Source organism: Echiichthys vipera (genome assembly GCF_963691815.1).
Source record: "Echiichthys vipera genome assembly, chromosome: 5".
Classification (NCBI taxonomy): domain Eukaryota; kingdom Metazoa; phylum Chordata; class Actinopteri; order Perciformes; family Trachinidae; genus Echiichthys; species Echiichthys vipera.
The window spans coordinates 33,382,982-33,405,295 of record NC_139830.1 but is presented as its reverse complement, the minus strand read 5'-3'; the positions used below and the strand labels follow the sequence as shown (position 1 = coordinate 33,405,295).

General features: G+C 43.4%; 1 protein-coding gene across 2 annotated transcripts in view; it reads right to left on the bottom strand.

The window, feature by feature from the left end:
- bcas3 (BCAS3 microtubule associated cell migration factor) overlaps positions 1–22,314 on the bottom strand; it is a 555,891-nt gene that overhangs the window by 359,894 nt on the left and 173,683 nt on the right. The window contains exons 16-17 of one of the 2 annotated variants that reach the window (XM_083914409.1): positions 12,787–12,937; positions 263–307 (exon numbers count right to left, since the gene is read on the bottom strand). In XM_083914409.1, the coding sequence (XP_083770535.1) occupies positions 263–307; positions 12,787–12,937 (196 nt within the window). The remainder of the gene's footprint in view (positions 1–262; positions 308–12,786; positions 12,938–22,314) is intronic. The other variant, XM_083914410.1, reaches the window with a different exon arrangement.

Genomic DNA, 22,314 nt, shown 5'->3' with positions numbered 1-22,314 from the left:
TTCAACACATGTTGAATCATCCGACTACAAAAGCTCAACATACACAGAAAAAAATGAAGGCAATGCAAAAAAAAAAAAAGAGAAAATAACAAACACTCTTCTTTAGGATTTTCCCCCTTTGAGGAATGACTGCTCAGACTCTGCAGAATGTGTTGAAAATATACCAGGAGACAAATGAGAGGTAAAGGAGGCAGTGTGCTGTGGTGGAGTGTACAGTTGCATGCTGCCGAGGGAGCCAAGGAGGGGAGAAGGGAAAACTCACCATGGAGATTTAATGGCAAAACATCCTGCCCCAAAGAAGTAGGGTCTTCATGAGAGGGGGGGAGGGTTAAGGGGTGGGGGGTCGGGTCGGGGTGGGATACAAAGATAGACGGAAAAACCATTATTAAACTAGCACACTTGAGCAAACACACTTTTCACATTACATACTCTTTGACGTGTCTGTTTAAGTGCACAACACATATGAGGCAGGAAACAGAATGTCTGTGTGCTAAGATTAATTTGAAAACCTGCGGGATGACTTGATGATTCATCTGCTCAAGCTGCTCGGTAAAGTGTGATACAATATATTTGGCAGATGCAGCATGTCCACAGACTTTTCTTTTTTTACATCCATCAAGTTTTTTTTCTTCTTCTCTTAACTTTTGAGTACATGTGCAGAAACATGTAGGTCTGAATCCCAGCGTGTAAATACGACATAAAAACGAACGAAACAGTTCCGGTTGTTGAGATTGAGAAAGTTTAAGTATGAGGAGTTTATCCAATTTGTATAACAACTGGGGACAGCAATAAAACTAAGAGCACTCAGGCATTGTTAAGACAAGAAGTTGTGTGTTTGCATGCAACTTCTTTTTTTAGTGCGAGTGTGTATTTATGGCTGTGCATTGTCTTTTGAATGTGCGTGTGGGCAAATGTGTGTCCACTGTGATTATGTTAACAAGTACAATGTGTGTGTGTGTGTGTGTCTTTGTGTGTGTGCTTGTGCGTGTGCATGCGCGTGTTAGAGAGAGAGAGAGAGAGAGAGTGTCTTTTTCAGGGTGTATTTCTGTAAGTCTGTGCATGTTTCTGATGTTTACAAGACATTAGGAGTGGGAGTGTGTTCCTGTGTTTATTCTGCATGTCCAGAGATAGTGACAGAGCTCCGTAAACAGTTTACAGTAAATAAGCCTTTTTTCCTACAGCAATAAAGGTCCAATGAGACTGAACTCTGTCCCCGCCAGCCAACCTCCCCCAGTCATGAAAAACAGTATCTCTGGCCAACCAAAGCACTCTGCAGCACTTCTTTATTTTATCGCTTTCACCGCATCCGCCCAGGCCCTCCCAACGATAGCACACAGTCTTCAATTAGTCTTGGTACATGGATGTGTAGAAAAATGTTCCTCTGGGAGACAGGGAGCAACAATTTGCCTTGGAATGTCTTACTCCTGGAGAGTGGGTTGAGAAATGAACATGGTGCAATAGAGACTCCTGGTAAACTGCCACTTACCAAAGAGTTGCAGAGGGGGATGGATGCTCTCTACCATATACCCTCCGCTGAGCCTATCCAAACTGCTGAGCCCTCACTCTGGGCATCCAGCTGGGTAAATGGATGAACTCCAATGGGAGAGTGATGGACGAATGGGGTGAGATCTCCATGGGGGTAGCAAAGGCCAAGTAGGCTTTGGGGTTTACAAGATGCCACTTTCTACCTCCTACTTTCTGGGAACTTAGTGGAATTTATTGTAAGCGGCTAACAGAGTGATGGGAATTAATGACAGTAGTAGTTGAAGAACAACTAAATATCCAGTCAAAAATAGTACTAGGAGCATTCTGGCTCATTTAAGACAAAAAAAGCCTGTTGGAGTAATTTCCTTTACTCAACCAAGTTTTCTGACATTTGCACGCTTCATACTTTAACGAACTCCTCCAACGGATTCAATGAAATTCATGTTAAATTGGAGATCAAAATTAGAAAAAAGTATTATTACTTGATCTTTTCTAAAATATTGTTATTTTTTATGGTTCAGATTTTGCTAGAATATCCGCTGTGACTATACCACTGCAGTACTACCATGTTTTTTTAAAATAACCAAGGCACTTCAATAAAAACTTTGTGAGCACAGAAAACAATGAGCAAAATTAGAGAAGAGTTGATAAATAAATAGGTTTTTTTTAAGATTATTTTTTGGGCAGTTTTATAAGCCTTTTTTGTATAGAACAGACACGAAATGGGGTGAGAGAGAGAGGGGGAAACATTCAGCCTCTTTACATGAGGCGACTGCTCTAACTACTGTGCCACCGGCTTCCCCGATAAAATTAAGTTTTGACAGTAGTAGGAGACAGGCGTGTCATCACTCAGCAAATAGTTCAGTGAGCACTTGCCTCTGGAGTCAAAGGTTGTAACTTCAAGCCCATGGTGTTGCAAGATGGATATCTTATTCTCAATTTGTCATTGTGCTGTCGACCACTACCCTGCATCCTATGGATGTGTCTCTGCGTCACCACACCTGACTGAAATGATCAATAGTTTGTGTCCTGGCTTATGCTGCGATTCTATGTTATTTTTCTTCTTCCTAAGACATCCATGTTCCCATGCATGAAAATTTGCCAGTTTTTATAATGCTGCATAAATTGCTGCATATCACATAGTATGTGTTGTTAAATTGAAATGTATATCATTTAAGCTTTAGTGTGAATAAAAAAGGGCAAATTGCACACTGCTAAGAATAAAACAAAAGAATAAGATCATGTTTTGAAAACTATCCACCACCTTGAGTTGGCCGTTAACAGATTTGACCACAGGGTGGACGATGCCGCCCAGTTATGTGACGTACTGCCTGATGGAGCAGGTTTGGTGGAGAAGAGTACCGCACAGGTCAGTGACATGTTGGGAAACATGAGTTAAACATGGGTCAGTGGAGTAAAAGGGAATGTGAGTGGGTGTGTTACTGAGAGGAGGCGAAGAAAGAGGAATGAGAGAGAGGGGGAGAGAGCGAGCGTAATCGACCTGAGAGGGCTGCGACCCCACTCCCAGAGAATAATCGTTCACACATTCATCTCTTAACCCGTTGGCCCTAATAGCAGCTCCGCCTGGGCCATTAAACAGGGAGGGAAGTGAGGTGATTTGTGCAAATGGTTTAGTCTTGCTGCCATGTGATGTTGGGCACTGTGTTTTTAAAGCTCTTCTCTATCTCCAGTCTCAGAGAGGCTCTGTAAGACAATTGTTCTAGCAGTGGGCTGGCTCATACATAGGTATTACAGTAATCTGAGGGCACATCTGCAGAAGGTCACAGGGTCTCATTCTGTTGCTATTGTCTTTCTTGTTACCTCGCCTGCACTCGATCTGCATTTGCTTGAAAAAGTCATCAGCGGGTGCTGTTTTGTTTTGTGTGTGACAATCTTTCCATTTGTATTTTCATTCGTCGGTATTAAAGCCAGACTGTGTGTAGATCGGATGAGTGTGTAATAGTTTGTCTGCTTGCAAATCCCAAATGAATCACTCCGGCATTTTGACAAATTAAATCCTCACTCAACTCTGGGGACTGAAGAGACACATAGACTTTCCTTGGAGCTGGCTGTTTGAGTATTTCTCTCTTAATCTTTTTCACTGATTAAGTGCCATCAGTTACATTTCACTAAAAGAGAATATTTTGATTGTGTGACCAATGTTTTTGGGATTTAATAAATTTGGGGACGACCTTCTACTAAATTTGGCTAACATGAAGTCAGAGCCAGAGTCAGAGCCGACACTCTCCTTGTTCGGCACTTTTAGAAGACTTTAAAGACTAGCAGAAGCTTGGCTGTGCTCCTCCACTCCCTGACTTGGCCTCGTCTGGAGGGGGGTTATCAGGCGGATGCTGAGACACATCCATGTCTACCTCCCTTCTGCAGGAGAAAAACACCAAAACCTAAATTAAGAGAAGAGGGGGCTCTGCATGAACTTGTTGAGTCTTTCTTTGATGTTAAAATTTGAGGCAAATGAAGACATACATCAGCATTTTGCACATTGGTGGTCTATAGGCATGTCATACTGGAGGAATCCTATAATTGATCCTGGTCACGCAAATAAGGGAAAAGCTTCCTGAATAGTTGTGTTTCCACCAAGTAGTCAAGTTTAGTTTGTTACACATTATAATGGTTATTTTTGTACCAGGCAAGCTGAGCCAATGCTGAAAGGCGGAGTTAAAAGACTGTAGACCACTGATTGGTCAGAGAGAGTTGGCACTCGTGTAACACGGAAAAACCTGCACAAACCACAGTTTATTTATTTACTTGACCAAGATTCTGAAAAATGGCAGCCCACAAAACTACACCACACACTAAGCCATACGCTAAGTACACTACAGTGCACACTACAGTGCAGACTAAAGTGCACTCTACGGCCTACTCTACGGAGCACCCTACGCCGCACCCTACGCTGCACCCTAGGCTGCACCCTAGGTCGCACCCTAGGTCGCACGCTAGGTCGCACCCTAGGTCGTGTTGTGTTGAATGTGATGTCGAGACAGTTTCATATGGTGTCGCTATGCCAGTCAGCTGAGAATCCCGCCTACACTGAGGGGGTACTATCTGCAGTGGAAAATGAAAAAAAGTACCGATACCAAAATAGTGAGTCAAGTCAAGGAGAGCCCTGCCATACACTATGTGTGCGAAGACAGCCTTGTAGGGAATGTAGGTTAGGCAGCTGGTGTGTTCCTCTGCCGCCCTGCCAACAGGGATCTACCCATACAGGTGTAAATAAGGCCGCCAGACCCTCCTCACTCTCTCTCTATCAAGCACACTGGTGTACACACACACATAAAAAGCGAGAGAGTGCTAACTGCACAGATAGACAGATGGTGCCTGGGCACTCCTGTGCAACTATAGCGTGAAAGCATATGATATCACCCCCCACACTAGGGGCCAAACCTGTTGCTGCACTCAGTGTGTGCGTGTGCGTGTGCAAGTGTGTGCGTGCGCGCGCGTGTGTTTGTATGTGTGTGTGTGTGTGTGTTTTGGTGTATTGGTGCAGCCATGTGCATGCAGGAGCAGGCCGCACAGCTGCATGTCCTGATACATTAATTCTAATACCTCCTCTGGCCTGGATGGACAAATGAAGGAGCACTGAGTCATGATAATGTCCTACACAGCCAACTGAGCTGTTTGACCAGATAGGTGAACAATGTGAAATATTTGAAGAATTTACACAAAGAGATGGTTTGGAGGTTAAGGATAAGCCTGGCTAAATCCTTTATGGCCAACAAATCTCCAGAAAAGATCCGATATAACAATTAGTGCAAAAGAACTCCATTATTGTTCAAAAAGTATTAAAAACAGATCAATGAGCTGTACTGTTGCATTGGGTTGCCTATTTAAGTCAAAGTTCTGTCACTCTCAGAATACATTTTATTAAGGGAGAAGGTATTGTTCATACGTCTCAAATATATTCTCTCGGTATCAAAATGTATATCATATTACCACTAGTATCAAAAAGTTTAAAACAATTGCCTGCCCCATTTTTTACAGCAACAACTAAACTACATGACTGATAAGGGATAACTTGGAAGTGCAATACTAAAAAATAAGCACTTGGCAGTAGTAAAAAGAAAAAAGAAAGAAGAAATACATAAATAAAAAGTACTAATTACTGCTTAACACCAAAGATGGAGGAAAAATAATGAAACTACAGTAGTTGGGGTATGTACACGCATCCAAAACAAAGAGGGCAGGTGCTGAGGCAAGCATGAACAAATCAAATCATAATAAATAGCTAATGATGAAACTACACAGATGTCACAGCTTATACCTAAAGAAAAAGGCATAGATAAGTCAACAAAAAGAAAAGCAAGGATAGTCTGTATAGCACAGAGATAATAAGATAATGCAAAAATTGCAAAAATTACAGAACACCAAAAATAGAGACAAAATAAAAATAACCAATCTGAAAAAAATATGTCAAATTCTCACAGATTATGCATGATCATTCAGAGTCCCATTTATGTGACACAGGCCCCCAAACCACATTTCGTCTAATCAGTGGACACCATAGCTCCCAGTTCAACCAAGCTGTCAGAACTGTCAATACTAGTGCTAGCCCCTGAGACCGGTAACTAAGACAGAGGTTGCAAAGGTAGTTGAATCGCTTAAGTCGTGAAGGCCTAAAGATTTCTATGGTATGGACAATCCCATGCTGAAAGAGATCAATTCCTCAATAGTTAACCCACTAACACACATATTACTAATATTTCATTGGGTCAAGGGAGATTTCTTAATCATGAAAGTCTGCTGCTACGGCCCCTATACACAAAGGCAGCGACCCTCTCCTGACCTCCAACTACAGGTCCATCAGTATCTTACACATAGTGCCAAAGGTACTTGAAAAAACACTGACCATTACAACAAAAAGTCTTTACCATCATAATCATTCAAAATTTCGCTTTATATTATGAATTTAAGTATAATGTTAAGAAATGGCTTATTGAAAAACCAACAAGTTCAACACTGATGCTATTTTTATTCACCTTTACCATGACTTTTAAAAACTTGAAAAAATATAAAATTTTATCTACCACTGCACTCCTATTGTATCTTTACAACATATATTTAGATTGTGTCCAGTGATTGTGTTTAATTGTATTTACCATAATGTAGTATGTTATAACTATTGTACAAATTGTTTTACTTTATTTATTATTCTAGGATAGGATACATTGACGATTGTTTGAATGTTATGTGATCTACGTTATCCCTTTTCAAATAAATTATTATTATTACCACCACTGCATCACCAATTCCAATGAATTTAAGATTGTGTAAAATGTAAATAAACAGAATAAACAGAATACAATGATTTGCAAATCCTTTCCTACCTATATTGAATTGAATACACTACAAAGACAAGATACAGTATTTAGGGCCCGTCCACACGAAGACGCGTTTTCCTGTAACCGCACAACTTTAGTATGGTTTTGGCCAAGCAGCCGGCGTTATCGAAGCCTGAAAACGGTATTTTTTGTAACCAGGTTCCAGAGTGTAGTTGTAGTCTTGACAGCGAAACCGGATACTTTGTTAAATGATGCCGTCATCGCCCCACCTCCGACCTCTAACTCCTCGGCATCACATAACAACAACAGTGTGGAGAGACACAGACCCATAGACTGTATACTAAACTGTACTCTATGTGACGCACTGTGTGGGAAGTGTGCATGGGAATAAATTAGGTCGACCATATATTTCTCCCTTTTCCGTGATGGTCTAAATAAGTGGCTAAATTGGTTGCTAGTAGCTTTTTATGAATAAAGTTGCCAAAGGTTGCAAAAAGTAGCGAGAAAGTGGCAGCCTGTGAATGCTTTTGTACGGGCAAGGGGCTCACAGCAGCACCCGCTGCTCGTTGAAGACACTAATTGGAGAGCTATTTGTGCATCAGAGTGTCCATATGACACATTGTCTGACGGAGTACCTGAACTTCTGCGCAGACGTGTTCTCCCCTATCAAGACTGTCCACTGTTACCCTAATAACAAGCCATGGGTAACGCAGGAAGTCAAGGCTGTCCTCAACAAGAAGAAGGGTGCCTTCAGGAGCAGGGACAGGGAGGCCATGAAGGCAGCATAGCAGGAGTTGAAGCACTGTGTGAGGGAAGCTAGGAACAGCTACAGGAGACGGGTGGAGCAGAAGCACAGGGAGAACAACATGAGAGGGAGGTCTGGGAATGTGTGAGGACCATCACAGGTCACAACACAAAGACCAGAGCTAGACAATGGAGAGGGCGAAGGGGCTGAATGACTTCTTCAACTGAATGACCCCCCGACCACGCACATGCACACACCAGCCCCATTCTTTTTGCAGCCATCTCTCCTTCTTCCCTCTACACACCTCCCCCCCAACACCACAACACTCTCCTCCTCCTCAACACACAATCCCCACCTCACATCACCACAGACCAGGTCAGAAGACAGCTGAGGAAGCCTCGACCGAGGAAAGCAGCAGGCCCGGATAAAGTGTGTCCGAGACTACTGAAGACCTGCGCTGCAGAACTAGGGAAACCACTACAACGGATCTTCAACCTCAGTCTGCATCTAGGGAGAGTGCCTACCCTCTGGAAGACATCCTGCATCGTTCCGTTTCCCAAGAAAAACAGGCCCAGCAAGCTGAATGACTTCCAAACGGTGGGACTCAAGTCACACCTGTTGAAGACGTTGGAGTGGCTCTTCCTCAGACTCCTCAGACCCCAGGTACAACATGTTCAGGACCGCCTGCAGTTTGTGTACCAGCCAGATGTTGGTGTGGAGGATGCCATCCTCTACATGCTGCACATAGTCCACTCCCATCTGGATAAGGGAAGCGACACAGCAAGGATTCTCTTCTTGGACTTCTCCAGTGCCTTTAATACCATCCAGCCCCCATACTTCAGGACAAACTGAATAGGAAGGGAGTGGAGCCCTATCTGGTGGGCTGGGTCAGAGACTACCGCACTGACAGGCCTCAGTACGTCAGGCCGAATGACAGCGCGTCTGACGCTGTGGTCAGCAGCACTAGAGGCCCTCGGGGCCCCTCTTTTCTTCACCCTGTACACCTCAGACTTCTGTTACAACTCGGAGCTGTGTCACATACAAAAGTATGCCGTTGACACAACCATTGTTGGATGCATCAGGGGTGACAGAGAGGAGGAGTGAGGTGGGGGTCTTTGCTCTCTGGTGCCACACTAACCACCTACAGCTCAACCCCTCCAAGACTAAGGAGCTGGTCATAGATTTTGGGAAGTCCAGACCAAGACCGCGACCAGTCCTGCTAGAAGGAGCTGACGTGGAGGCTGTGGTGTACAAATACCTCCGGCTGTGGCTGGACAATAAACTGGACTGGACAAGACACACCAGCCACCTGTACAGGAAGACACAAAGCAGGTTGTACTTCCTGAGGAGACTGCGGTCCTTCAACATCTGTAGCAAACTTCTGTGGATGTTTTACCAATCTGTGTTTACCAGTGTCTGTGGTCGGCATAAAACTGGACACCCGGTGACGGTGGCAGAGAGGAGGACACTGGACAAACTGCTGGACATTATGGACAATGCCAGCCACCCCGTGCACGCCGTCACCAGTAACCAGAGGAGCATGTTCAGTGGAAGGCTGCTCCTGCCCAAGTGTAGGACCAATAGGCTCAAGAATTCCTTTGTCCCTCTGGCCATCATCCTCTACAACTCCTCAGAGGAGGAGGAAATACAGAGGACAGAAGGGAAGAAGTGGGAGCCACTTAGAAGAAAGTCTTCGGTGTTTGTATTGTGATTCTACAGAACAGTGGCTCTCCCTCTCTTTTTCTCCTTGTTGGTGTATTTCTGTGGCAGTTACAGCACCACATCCAGGCCTGGCATGTGTAAAGGCATTTGACATGTATTACAGAGTTTTTAGCCGGTTTCACTGGTTTCCTGTGGAAGCAGATATTTCTTGAGTCGAGGCTGTGGGGACGGAAAGCTTTTTAAGAACGACGGAGAAAAAGCAGGTAATTTTCGCTCGTGTGGACGTACCCTATATTTTCAAACTGATAAACATTATTGTTTTTTTGGCAAATATTCACTCATTTTGAATTTGATTTCCTGCAACATATTCTAAAAAAAGCTGGGACACAGAAAAAAAACCACCTGCTTGGATCATTCCACAGGTGAAAAGGTTCATTGGAAACAGGTGTCATGATTGGGTTTAAAAGGAGCATCCCTGAAAGACTCAGTCGTTCACAAGCATGGATGGGGCGAGGTTGTGTGAGAAACATCAAGTTCAACAGAGAAGAAGTCAAGGAAAACAGTTTGCCTTTCTTAGACTGTGACGTCCATATGGAGAATGACAGGAGCCTCCACATTGGGGTATACAGAAAACCCACTCACACAGATCAATATCTACTGTTTGACTCCCACCACCCCCTGGAACACAAGCTTGGACTCTGCTGTCTACTTACATCTCAAGGAGAATGCCCACTCCTTTAATGTCAACAATGTCCACATCCTGGACAGAGAGGACAGATGGTTTGAAAGAGGATTAAAAGAAGCTGTTTATGCAAAAGTAGAGAAACAATCTAACCTCAAAGAACAACTGTTCACAAATGGCCTCCTGTGACTCCAACGACTGTCATTAAGACTCAATACAGCACTGAAAAAGTCGAAACCTACTTCCCACCAACTACTGCCACTCTAACGACGGTCGTTGGCACTTGGAGCACAAAGGGTTCCAGTCGCATCATCAACCTTATGAAAGGATAAATTCCTGGATCTCCACACCAGATAGTTGGACCAGTCCCAGCCTGGTCAGTTGCGTACATGAACTGATGAAGCCTCTTGGATGAGAGGTGAACCGTCTTCCTAGACAAATAATTAAGTCTAGGTGCTTTTGACTGAAATTGCTTTGGGGATAACGATGACCTGGACAAATGAGAAAATTCACAGACTTAGTGTCCTCAGTTTTCAAAACACTTATTGAGTGGTGTTAAAAGGAAACATGTCACTGTCCCAGCTTTTTTAGAACGTGTTGCAGGCATCAAATTCAAAATGAGTGAATATTTGCAGAAAAACCATAAAGTTTATCAGTTTGAACATTACATATCTTGTCTTTGTAGTGTATTCAATTGAATATAGGTTGAAAAGGATTTACAAATGATTGTATTCTGTTTTTATTTACGTTTTACACAACGGCCCACACTGCAGGACATTAAACATTACAGCTGCTAAACCAAATGCAAACCACCAGTCCCAGGACATCAGAATAAATACACCAAAGGAGGACATCACAATATCCCACAGGCAGTAATACATTCAACAAACCATGCAAACTTTGCAAGTCATCTTAGGGCGCACTCACACTTTCCATCCGTACTGTGCCCAGTGCTTTAGGGTACTTGCCCCCCCTCCCTCTCCCCCCGCGACCCAGGCCCGTTTGTACTCAGGACGTGATCACACTATCCTTTTGGCCGCGGCCAAAACCGGTTTTTCAGCTAAAGTCTAGTACCTTTAAGTAGTGTGAGCGCACCCGCTCCGCGCTCAACTGCGGCCAGCTGGCCCTCCACGGCCCGCTTGAAAGAGGTGGGCTTTAGCGGAGCCGTTTGCACATGTACGAGCACGAGCGTGCGCACGTGCACGCGCACGCGCACGCGCACGAGCCCTACGGCAGTAGCGTTATGTCCGCCTGTTCGGACATGTAAATAGAAGGACGGACCATGCGCGGTCATTTAACAACAACAACAATGGTGGTGAAAGGTTCACGTTGGTGTGGTGCGGAGGTGGAGTGTTTAGTGCAGATTTGGTCGGATGAAAATATTCAAAAACAGTCGACAAGACGCACAAAAACTCAGAGGTCTGTGGAAAGATTTGTAAACAAAGCCACACACACGCGATCAATGCGTGTGACGTGTTACGGCTTGAAGGCGTATGGACAGCAAGAAGTATTGGCCGAGGCCCTGGTAGTGTGAGTACAAACGGGGCTGGGGCGCGGGGGGGAGAGGGAGGGGGGACAAGTACCCTAAAGTCCGGGTCTCGGTCCGGGAGGATAGTGTGAGCGCGCCCTCACACTACCTGGGCCTCGGCGCGAATGCTTCTTGTCTTTACAAATCTTTCCATAGACTAGGTACGCTTGCACTCACACTGGTCAAACGAACTAGACTTTAGTCATGCTTGGGCACGGTACGGATGGACAGTGTGAGTGCGCCCTTAAAGACTTGGAAAATGGCCTGATGTTGTTCACACTGACCACAGGATAGGGTCTCAATTTCCATCCTCAAAGCTCACTTATCAAATATCATGGGAGAATAAATCCTTCTCCGTCTGTTTAAATCATTATAGCATTTCCCATTCAAACAGGGCATGAAAATGACATTTAAATGAAAATATTAAAATATGCCCAGATTTGTAGAGCCACCTGTAGTGTATGTAAATGCACTTAGAAAAGGCCTGTAGTTGCTGATGGTCTTAAAACTACATAATTTCAATGCATGGCAAAGTTCCAGGTGAAAAAGAAAAAAGACACAAGAGAGCAGAGCTGTCTTACTTTTAAAACTCAACTTAACCAAAAAGTTAAAGCTAGCAGGGTTACACTGCATTTAATATGACTTGAATATGATTTACAATTATTGGCAGGGTTTTATTTTTATTCTTTATATCCATGATGTGTTTTATCTGCTTTCAAAACAGCCCACAGACCAAGCTCGCATGTGTGTTCTGCTTCATTACCCTATGCAAAAAAGTGGTGGCCTGAGACAAAAGAAGTCCATGACGTCCATGAACATCAGCTGAATGTGAGGAGAAAAGCTTTGGCCTACACAAGGCCACACAATACAGTGTTTTTACAATGTGAATAATGGAAAAAAGACAGCAAATCACAAACTGAAGTTAAGGATGTAATACAGAGTGATTTAAATTTTCCTCAACAGTGGCCAGTGTAAATTTAGTAGAGTTTGTGAGGTTGCCAACAACCCCTTTACCAAACCTTACAATGTAAGTGTTTCAGTTGTATCCTATGTGGTTATATTATAGTTTGTTATGATAATTTATTGAGTGTTTACAGATGGCTTATAAATGCCCAATATGGGGGATGTGAACCTAATATACAGTATAACGGACCATTACTAAGAAAACCAGTGCTGTGATATATTCACTCAATCATGTATTGTGTGAATTATACTGTCACTGTGTAACACATGCTTCTTAAACTGGAGCTCCTTTGGAGAATAAAAGCCAGGGTGTGTGTGTGTGTGTGTGTGTGTGTGTGTGTGTGTGTGTGTGTGTGTGTGTGTGTGTGTGTGTGTGCGTGCGTGTGTGTGTGTGTGCGTGTGTGTGTGTGTGTGTGCTACCTACCCTGTGCGTTTGGTGATGGTGCCGAGGGTCATGGGCTGTTTGATCTGAGCCAGAGGCAGCGCCACAGTGAGGCTGGGCAGCGGGGACAGTCGCGGGTTCCCCATGTTGTTATTGGTGAAGTTGTTGTACGAATCCTGGCTGCTCAGCTTGGCTGGAAACACACAATAAAAGGCAGGATTATAAAAAGTGTTTTCAGGACAGGATGTTCCAGAAGAAAAATCTCCTTTTCATAGATTTGGAGTGGATCCTAACAGACAATTATGTCAACGGAGATCATTCCCAGGTAATACTGGAGTTGCAGATTATTGAAAAATACATTGTGAATGCCAAGGCAACCTTTCTGAATTAAGTTTAAAAACTTCAGTCGTTCACTTTATCAGACACTCACTATAAACTGCAGACTAGGCATTCAGCATAAAACCAGACCTTAAAGAAAACCTTCAAAACTGAAACACCTTTCTTATATTCATCACATTTTGGTCTCCCAACCCTCTCACACACACACGCACACATAACCCAAGGTAAAGGCCTACTGTGGAATGATTGGAAATAACCAGCTCAAGATGCTACATTACAAAGGCTCAAGCTCTGCTTCTCGTGCCTGGCAGTCTGTTAATCAAGGCCAATCAACAGGGCCCTACACACTGCAACACACAGACACACACACACACACGGGCAAACACACAAACACAAACACACACACACACACACACACATACACACACATACACTCACACACGGATGATCCACATCTGATCTCACATGTCCCATGCAGCTCCAGCCAAAAATAATCAGGCCATATCACAGGGCTTCTTACAGGCCTAATGACCTGAAGTAGCAGTAGAGAGACTGCTAGTACACTTACTATTCAACAAATACAGTTAGCCTCCATCTCACCGGATTTCATTTTCGTTCAATAGATAATAAAAAACAAAGCCCAAGCACATAATTTCGATTTTAGATTTTAATGACATATTCACATTTTCTGTAGCTTCAATCAGGAGAATAACATAGTTGTCAGTAAAAGATCTGGATGTGTGTATTACAAAAATGAATTATATTTCTGTTTGCTCAATTTGACAACAAGGAGCTGAAATTATCTCTAATTAATTTTCTCTTATTGTAACTACTTTCCACTGAAGTAACAATCCCCATCTTTGCTAGAGATCATTTCCCAGTAAAAAGTCTGATTTTTAAGATGCATAGTATGTGGCTATAACTTACCAATGAAAGCATTGCTTGCTAAATGAGTATAACCACGTTACAATGATGGTTTGGGCAACTCTCACCTCACTTTCTTTTTTGTCATATTTTTCTTTAAAAAAATTTAAGTTAGGTAAAGAAAAAAAAAAGGGGGTCAGCCAAAGTATCTGGCACCTGTCTTAAAAAAATTGACAACTCAGGCTGTTTTTATGGGCACTGTGCGGCGCCACTGTATCTAGGCTAAAGTTGAATTTGCCTAAAAGGGTGGCAGCGAAATATGCCTATGTCTATGCACAGATCCCACATCATGTACTTATTTTTGCTCAGAAAAAAATCTAATTTAGTTTTACTCGGATAAAATAGAAGTTTCCCCAGACATCAATTGTTCTTCAGCGCTCTAAAACAGCAGCCTACACTGCAAGTTTCCGACAAAACCTGGATGAACTTGGCCAATAAGGCCATAACTATCTGCATGGCTAGATAGCCTACCACTCAAGTTAAGTATACCAATATGGGTTTCTTTTGTGATTTCAATACCGTGACCCTGTAATACAATGGGAAAAGAAACAGTTACATAGAAACATTACACTATAGATATTTAAGAAATGCAGATTATAAAACAAATATGTTCCTGTAATCCTGTGACAATAGATACTACAAAAAAGTGTATCCTGCTGATTCAATGGGCAGCCCAAGGAAAATTCCAAGTTCAAGTGCTTTCAAAAGGAATAAAGAGCAAACATGTGGGTGCACCACAATAAGCTCTTTGAATGTTTTCCTTGTTCCATTTGTTGCCTTAATAGATGAGTGACAGCCACGTAACATAAAGGAATGAAAAGGAGGGAGAGGGGACAGGGAGTCAAAGAAAACAAGGCGGACATCAAAGGTTACAATAAAGGTAGAGGAGGAGAGTGCCTTGTCATTATTTGGAAGGAGCGATCAAGAGGAGGCTGAATGCGAGTGGGAAGGGACTGCTGAGTGTTTTGGTCCAGTCTTTTAGATCATTAACGTGTAGCTCTGAGTTTCATTAGTCCTGCCAAACCTCTGCTTTGTGGTCCTCTATAGGGCTGTCTTTTAGACCTCCGCTGGCAAACAATGCTGCGTGACCTTCTGTGGGGGAGAGGAGACCATTACACAAACCTGTCCTTCATTTCCTCCTGCTCCTCTCTTGGTAAGACTAACAGAGGTCTGTACCAGGGCAGCTCCTGAAAGCCCTTGACATTTCTAAAGTGCTACACCCCCAGAGCCTGGGCAGCCACCTTTTGTGTTTAGGGGAGGGGGCAGAGAAGGAAGAAAATCTGTACAGGAAGCAGCCCGAAAAGCCATAATGGTGCTTCAGCTAAGAGGGGAGTGGAAGCTGAGGATTGAGGGGTGGGGGTGTCGATGAATTTAGCATTCTCATTCAAAATGGACATTTTACTTTTGCTCCACTGCATTAATCCCTGCCTTCCCCCCAATCTTAAAAATAAGCCTATAGCTGTGGATTGTAGAACAGGTGTGGCTGGACAGAGATGTGGGGGTGATGATCACTGTTGACCCAACGGTCATATCCTGCTGTTACTCAAGGCCAAGGGGTCTTAAACTGTCATAACCCCCAGTGAAGACAAGTTAATGTGGAACGTGTTAGAGATCACGGACCAGCAGAAGAAGATACATGAAAAGACAGCTGGGATTGGCTGAGAGACAGACAGCAAGGGTGTGTGATGTGCAGGTGTGTATGTGGTGGGGAGCTGTAGACAGGATGAGTAAAACTATGGAGGTAATTGATCAAGAGAAGGTTCAGCTTCTATAAAACAACATGTATTCATAAAGTCTATTACTACTAAAATAAGTGTAAAAACGTTTTTTTTTTTTTTAATTGTTGGTGTTCTAGAACTGAACAGTTGGACTGCAAAGAGACACATGATAATACAAATATTCCATTACACACAGAGATAATCTGAATGCCATCTGTGTTTTTAATCTTCTCATTGTTTGTTGTCATCCAGTCAAACAGATCTTAAATTGAAATACACACATTCTTATTGTTTCCCCTATAATTCATTGTCCCCATGTTCAGGGGTATAAATCCAAAGTCTTTTCTCATTTTAATATTATATTATTTTTCTGGACAACAATAAGATAATTGCTGATATCACAAAGTCTGCCACAATACTATTTCAATTTAATCCAAGGGCCTGCGATCGATGAGACAATATGGTCTGCCCTTTAACATAATCAGGTAAATTTATCAACTCACAAACGTCACCTGAAATATTATACATCTATAGTATTTAACAATTAACAATTACTGAGGTATTTATTATTGGGCTCCTCTAGACTTTTAAGAGACAAACTATTCTTATTAATACCAATAATGAAAATGAAATATTTATCAAATGGATTACATCAAAATAAAGGTGATTTTAATGATAATTAATGATTCACATAATGACAACAATCACTGCTGATGACAGTATACTGATACAATTAATTGTCACTTCCTATTCTGTGATTAGTGCATAATTACAAATAATAACAGTGGGTAAGGAGGGCTGCTATAAAGTTTTGCCAATTCAATTCTGTGAAATTACGCTTCATTGCTGTTATTCTCATAGAGTGGTTGAGCAGAGGTAGGCAAATAACTGATTGTGTCTATATCCACCTCTGCCCACCAGTGACAGTAGACATTAGGCCTGTCCATGTGTCCATCATTTAAAAATAAAATTAATTTAGAAAACAGAGCCATTCGTATACATGCTTAATATACATCAGACGAAAATAGCGTGTATGCATATATTTATTTTATCTTTAAATTGTTTAAAATTGAAAGATTTGAAATTTACACTTAGATTGAGCTATTAGTCATTACCTTCAGGTTGCAGCCAAAGAAACACCAAAAACCGTAGAGCACAAACTCTAGTCTGATTATTAAAAATATTTATCGCCAGCTGTTATTTTCACTGTGCCATCATTACTGCTTGTACCCATCACTACTACTAAAATACAGCAGAAAATAAAACTAATGTATGTTGGAGCTTTAGTTTCATTAAAATGACCTGTTGAAATGTAACCGTATGGACTTGTTATATGTTCTCAACTACTGCTAAGGTATCTAGATTTAATTATAATGAATCAAAACTGAGAGACAAATGTCTCTGCAGAAAAAAGTTACAAAGCAAGCCAGAGAGGAAAGGCTGATCAAGGCTACTACAAAGAGAAAGAGAGAGAATGTTAGTGCGAGGTAGACAGACAAGAAGCGTCTGGCAGACAGATAGCTCTGTCTATGGCCATGATTTGATTAATGACCGGGGCGTGATGTGCCCAAGCACTGATACATGACATCTCCATGGAAAGAAGATCCATCAATGCAAATCCAGCTCTGTCGACGTCGTCCAGAGAAAAACTCTGGCCCTGCCAAAAAAGTCACACTGTCACCTGACCCTTGTCCCTCTTTCTCCCTTAATCCATCCCGCTCTGCTCCATCTATCCGTCCAGCCATCCCTCCCCTGTCTCAACAGCATTTGCATTCTCTTCTCGCATTAAGCCTCCCTCTCTATTCTTCGCGCTCTTTCTCTCTCCTCAGACCACTCCGTGTCACGCTATCTCATGTTTCTCTCCCCTCTTTTAATAACCAATTTGCATCCAATACAAGCAGGAGGCTTCCAATGAGGAGACGACATGCAGAAGGACAAGCTCTGAAGACTGTTTGTCCACACAAACACTGTATCTTATTTGAATTGTTCTGCCAAAGAGAGAGTAATTCAGTCAAAGGAAATATATTTTTGGATTGAGGCTAATTTATGTTTCTTACTTCCTGTTTCCATGGGCAAAAAGACTCACTAGAACCCTGTGTTAGAGGATTAACGGCAGTGTGAGGCCAGGTGAGGCAGGTTTCATAAACAAACATTCCATACAAAGGTGGGAAAGGATCAGAGTAACAATAAGCTAACATAATCAAATCAAAATAAAGCTAACGTAAAATAAATCAAACAATTAACTAAGTGACAGAGTGCAACAGACATTGTGGTTAAGCGTAGGTATATACAATATACAACAATACACACTGTGCAGTTTAGCAGCCGATTGAAATAAAATAAGTACAAACTAAATAAGTGAGAAGGAGCGATAAGTGATAACAGTGTTAAAAATGTAACAGCATTTCCTACAGAACTAAGTGACAGTAAAGCACAGTGAAGTGTACCAGCCTTTCTTACTGAAGTAAAGTACAGTGTAGCAGCATTTTACTGAGATACGTTGCAGTAAACCACAGTGAAATGTAGCAGCATTTCCTACAGAACTAGGTTACAGTAAAGCACAGTTAAGTGTAGCAGCAGTAAGTTACAGTACCACAAAATAAGTGATGTAGTGGTGATATAAAGTGACAGTGTAAAGTGTAGCAGCATTTCTTACTGAAGTAAGTGACAGTACAACTGAATAAAGTGGTGCAGTGATGATATAAAGTGACAAAGTGACATTTGAGATGAGATGGAGATGAGTTATAAAGTTTGATGGCCACCGGAAGAAAAGACTTCCTCCGGCGTTCAGTATTACACCGGGGGAGAATGAGTCTGTGGCTGAAGGTGCTTCTGCTGGAGGTCAGCAGATGGAGGAGAGGGTGAGAGTTGTCGTCCAGGATGCTGTGCAGTTTAGACAGCATCCGCCTCTCAGACACCTCCACCAAAGAGTCCAGTTTGACCCCCAGGAGGGAGCCAGCCTTCCTGATGATCTTACTGATTCTCTTTGCGTCTGCTGCCCTCAGTCTGCTGCCCCAGCACACAACAGCAAAGAAGATGGCACTGGCTACCACCGACTGATAGAACATCCTCAGCATGGTGTTACATACATTGAATGACAGGAGCCTCCTCAGGAAATAGAGACGACTCTGGCCCTTCTTGTAGACAGCCTCAGTGTTCTTGGACCAGTCCAGTTTGTTATCCAGGTATACTCCAAGGTATTTGTAATCCTGGACAACATCCACAGTCACGCCGTTGATGGAGATGGGTGTGGGGGCAGATTTACTCCTGCGGAAATCCACCACTAGCTCCTTAGTCTTGGTGGCATTTAGAATCAGGTGATTAGCTGCACACCAGTCGACGAAGGAGTCCACAACCCCCCTGTATTCCTTCTCCTTACCCTCACTGACACAGCCAACAATTGCAGAATCGTCAGCAAACTTCTGCAGGTGGCAGGACTCAGAGAGGAGCTGAAAGTCTGAGGTGTACAGGGTGAACAGAAAGGGGGAAAGAACAGTTCCCTGTGGAGCTCCAGTGCTGCTGACCACAGTGTCAGACACTCCGTCCTGCAGTCTGACATACTGTGGTCGACCCGTCAAGTAATCCGTAATCCAGGAAACCAGGGGAGGGTCCACCTGCATCGTCGTCAGCTTACGTCCCAGCAGAGCAGGCCGGATGGTATTGAACGCACTGGAGAAGTCCATGAACAAGATTCTCACTGTGGTTCCCGGTCTGTCCAGGTGGGCGCAGGCACGGTTGAGCAGGAAGATGATAGCGTCCTCCACACCTAGTCTCGGCTGGTAGGCAAACTGTAGAGGGTCCAGTGATGAGCTGACCAGGGGCCGAGGAGTGAAAGGACCAGCCTCTCCAGGGACTTCATCAGGTGCGACGTCAGCGCCACCAGTCTGTAGTCTTCGGAGGTGCTGGGACGCACCTTCTTTGGTACTGATACCAGGCAGGATGTCTTCCACAGCACAGGGACCTTCTCAAGACTCAGGCTGAGGTTATATATGTACTGCAGGACTCCACACAGCTGGGTCGCACATGCTTTGAGGACCCTCGGGCTGAGGACAGGTAGGGCAAAATCAGGAAGGAATTGAGGGGGAAGGGGGTGTCAGCAGGGCTGGAGGTTTGGAGGTGGATGGTTGTAGAGGAGCCGTGGGGGGGGGGGGTGGTCCAGAGCCCTTTCGTCAAATCTGTTGAAGAAGATTCAGCTCATTGGTTCAATCAGTACCACCTCCTACTGTCTGGCTACAAGATGGTTTGTAGCCAGTGATGCTCCTCATGCCGCTCCACACGTCCTTTAAATTGTCCTGCTGGAGTTTGTGCTCCAGCTTCCTCCTGTAGGTGTCTTTGCCCTGTTGGATCCTCTCCTTCAGCTCCCTCTGGACCTGCCTCATCTGCTCTCTGTCCCCTTCTCTGAAGGCCCTCTTCTTCGCATTCAGCAGGACCTTGATGTCTCTGGTGACCCACGGCTTGTTATTTGGGAAACAGCGTACAGTCACTGTAGGAACAACGCTGTCCACACAGAAATTGATGTACCTTGTTATGCAGTCCATGAGATCATCAAGGTACTCTCCATGGGAATCACAGAGCAAATCCCAGTCTGTAAGTTCAAAGCAGCCCTGTAAAGCTTCATCAGTCTCCTGGACAGCCGCTGGACTTGGGGCTTATACAGGGGCTGCAGGTGGATGAGGTCATGGTCTGATCTTCCAAGCGGAGGAAGGGCAGTGGAGCTGTAAGCCTCCTTAACATTAGCATACAGCAGGTCCAGTGTCTTGTTTTCCCTGGTGGGACAGTCCACAAACTGCTTGAAAGTGGGCAGTGTTGCGGCCAGAGTGAAGTGGTTGAAGTCCCCAGATATTGCAATGAATGCGTCTGGGTGCCGTGTCTGAAGGCCCGCAACGACGGTGTGGATGACGTCACTCGCGCGCGCCGCGTTTGCAGTCGGAGGAATGTAAACAACCAGGACGATCACGTGTAAAAACTCCCTCGGCAGATAGTATGGCCGAAGACTCACGGCAAGCAGCTCAATGTCCGGGCTGCACACACGCTCCTTTACAGTAACGTGTCCAGGATGACACCACTTGTTGTTAATAAGAATAGCAAGTCCCCCACCTTTCCTCTTGCCACTCTCACGGTGACTCCTGTCCTCCTGTATGAATAAGGAAATGTTTTGTCGCTGCTCATTTTACCTGATAAAAATCAGAAAAAACAATAAATTGTATGACTAAAGATTTCTAGATGTAAGAGGACAGTGAGCAAGAGTTTTTATCACTTTTCAAGATCACACTTTTCTCTGATGCACCTGTCAATGCAACAGAGCTCATCAGTACTCCATTTCCACATTGGTTTTAGTGACATTTGTGTTTTAGTAAAACAGCGCCCCTGCAGGCACTTCACTAACCGCATCAGAGAGGGACTGCAGCACGTCAAACAGCGAGACTCAAGAATGATAGAGCTGTGAGAAGTTGATGGGAAGACACTACAGTAACTGTAGAATATTCTGTGTTGTTTGTGAAGAGAATGACACGCTCACTATAAAGGTGAGAAGAAGAGGGGTAGATGCATCGAATTAAAATAATAATTTCACACGACATTAGTTAGTGGATTATGTTTTTGCTGAATTACAGGAGGTGCTTGGACAGATTAAGAAAAGATGTGTTGGTATATTTGTTGTCCTACAGATACAGAGACCAGCTCACAGCAGGACTGTGCAGTTCTTTAACCTGCTTTAAACTTCTTTTCAACTTAGTTTGGTGATCTCCATCCTTCTGGTTGATGCAAGCTAAATCCCCCCTGCTCCTGTGAGATCCCACTGTCTACCTCCCAGCTCTTTTATAGCCAAGATGGCATCGAGAAGAAATAAATATTAAAAGTATAAGTATATTAATCTCTTATCGTCCCTAACTTTAGTGGATCATAACATTTCAGGTACGGATTATTTTGCAGATGCTCCGGCTCAATATGAGACCAAAATTTTCTATGGACAAAGGGTAAGGGTCTGCAACAGATGAAGAAAGGCTTGTTTTAGCCTAGCTGATTTGCAGAAATGCCTTTTGCTCTGGAGTTATCGATGACTTGCACCCCCTAGCTGCTGGTTAAGAGGAGTGAGGGGAATGCATCCATGGTGAGGAGTCAGCAGTCAATGACGGCACAAAAGTAAATAAAAAAGCGGGGCGGCCGGTGGCTGAGTGGTTAGAGCAGTCGCCCCATGTAAAGAGGCTGAAGGTCCTCGAGGCAGGGAGGACCATTTCTTGTCTTGTCGTATATAATAAAGGCTTGAATAACTACCAAAAAGATAAAAATAATCTTTAAAAAAAAGTCAATAAAAAAAGCACTGCAACAATGACAGGTCCTTGAGCAAGAAGTGAGGGTCATCTATTTATTTGGACTTTCAACATCATTCACATGTTGAGTTCCAGATGCTTAGATTTTTTCCAGATTTGTCTTTGTTCCACCTGCTACTGTTTTTTCATAAAAACAAACTATAACCCAGGATGTCATGGCACTGCATCTTTTTTTTCTATGATTCTTTTTCCCCTTTAGATTTGCACATGCGTACGTACAGTGCTGTGAAAACGTATTTGTCCCCTTACGGATTTCTTCT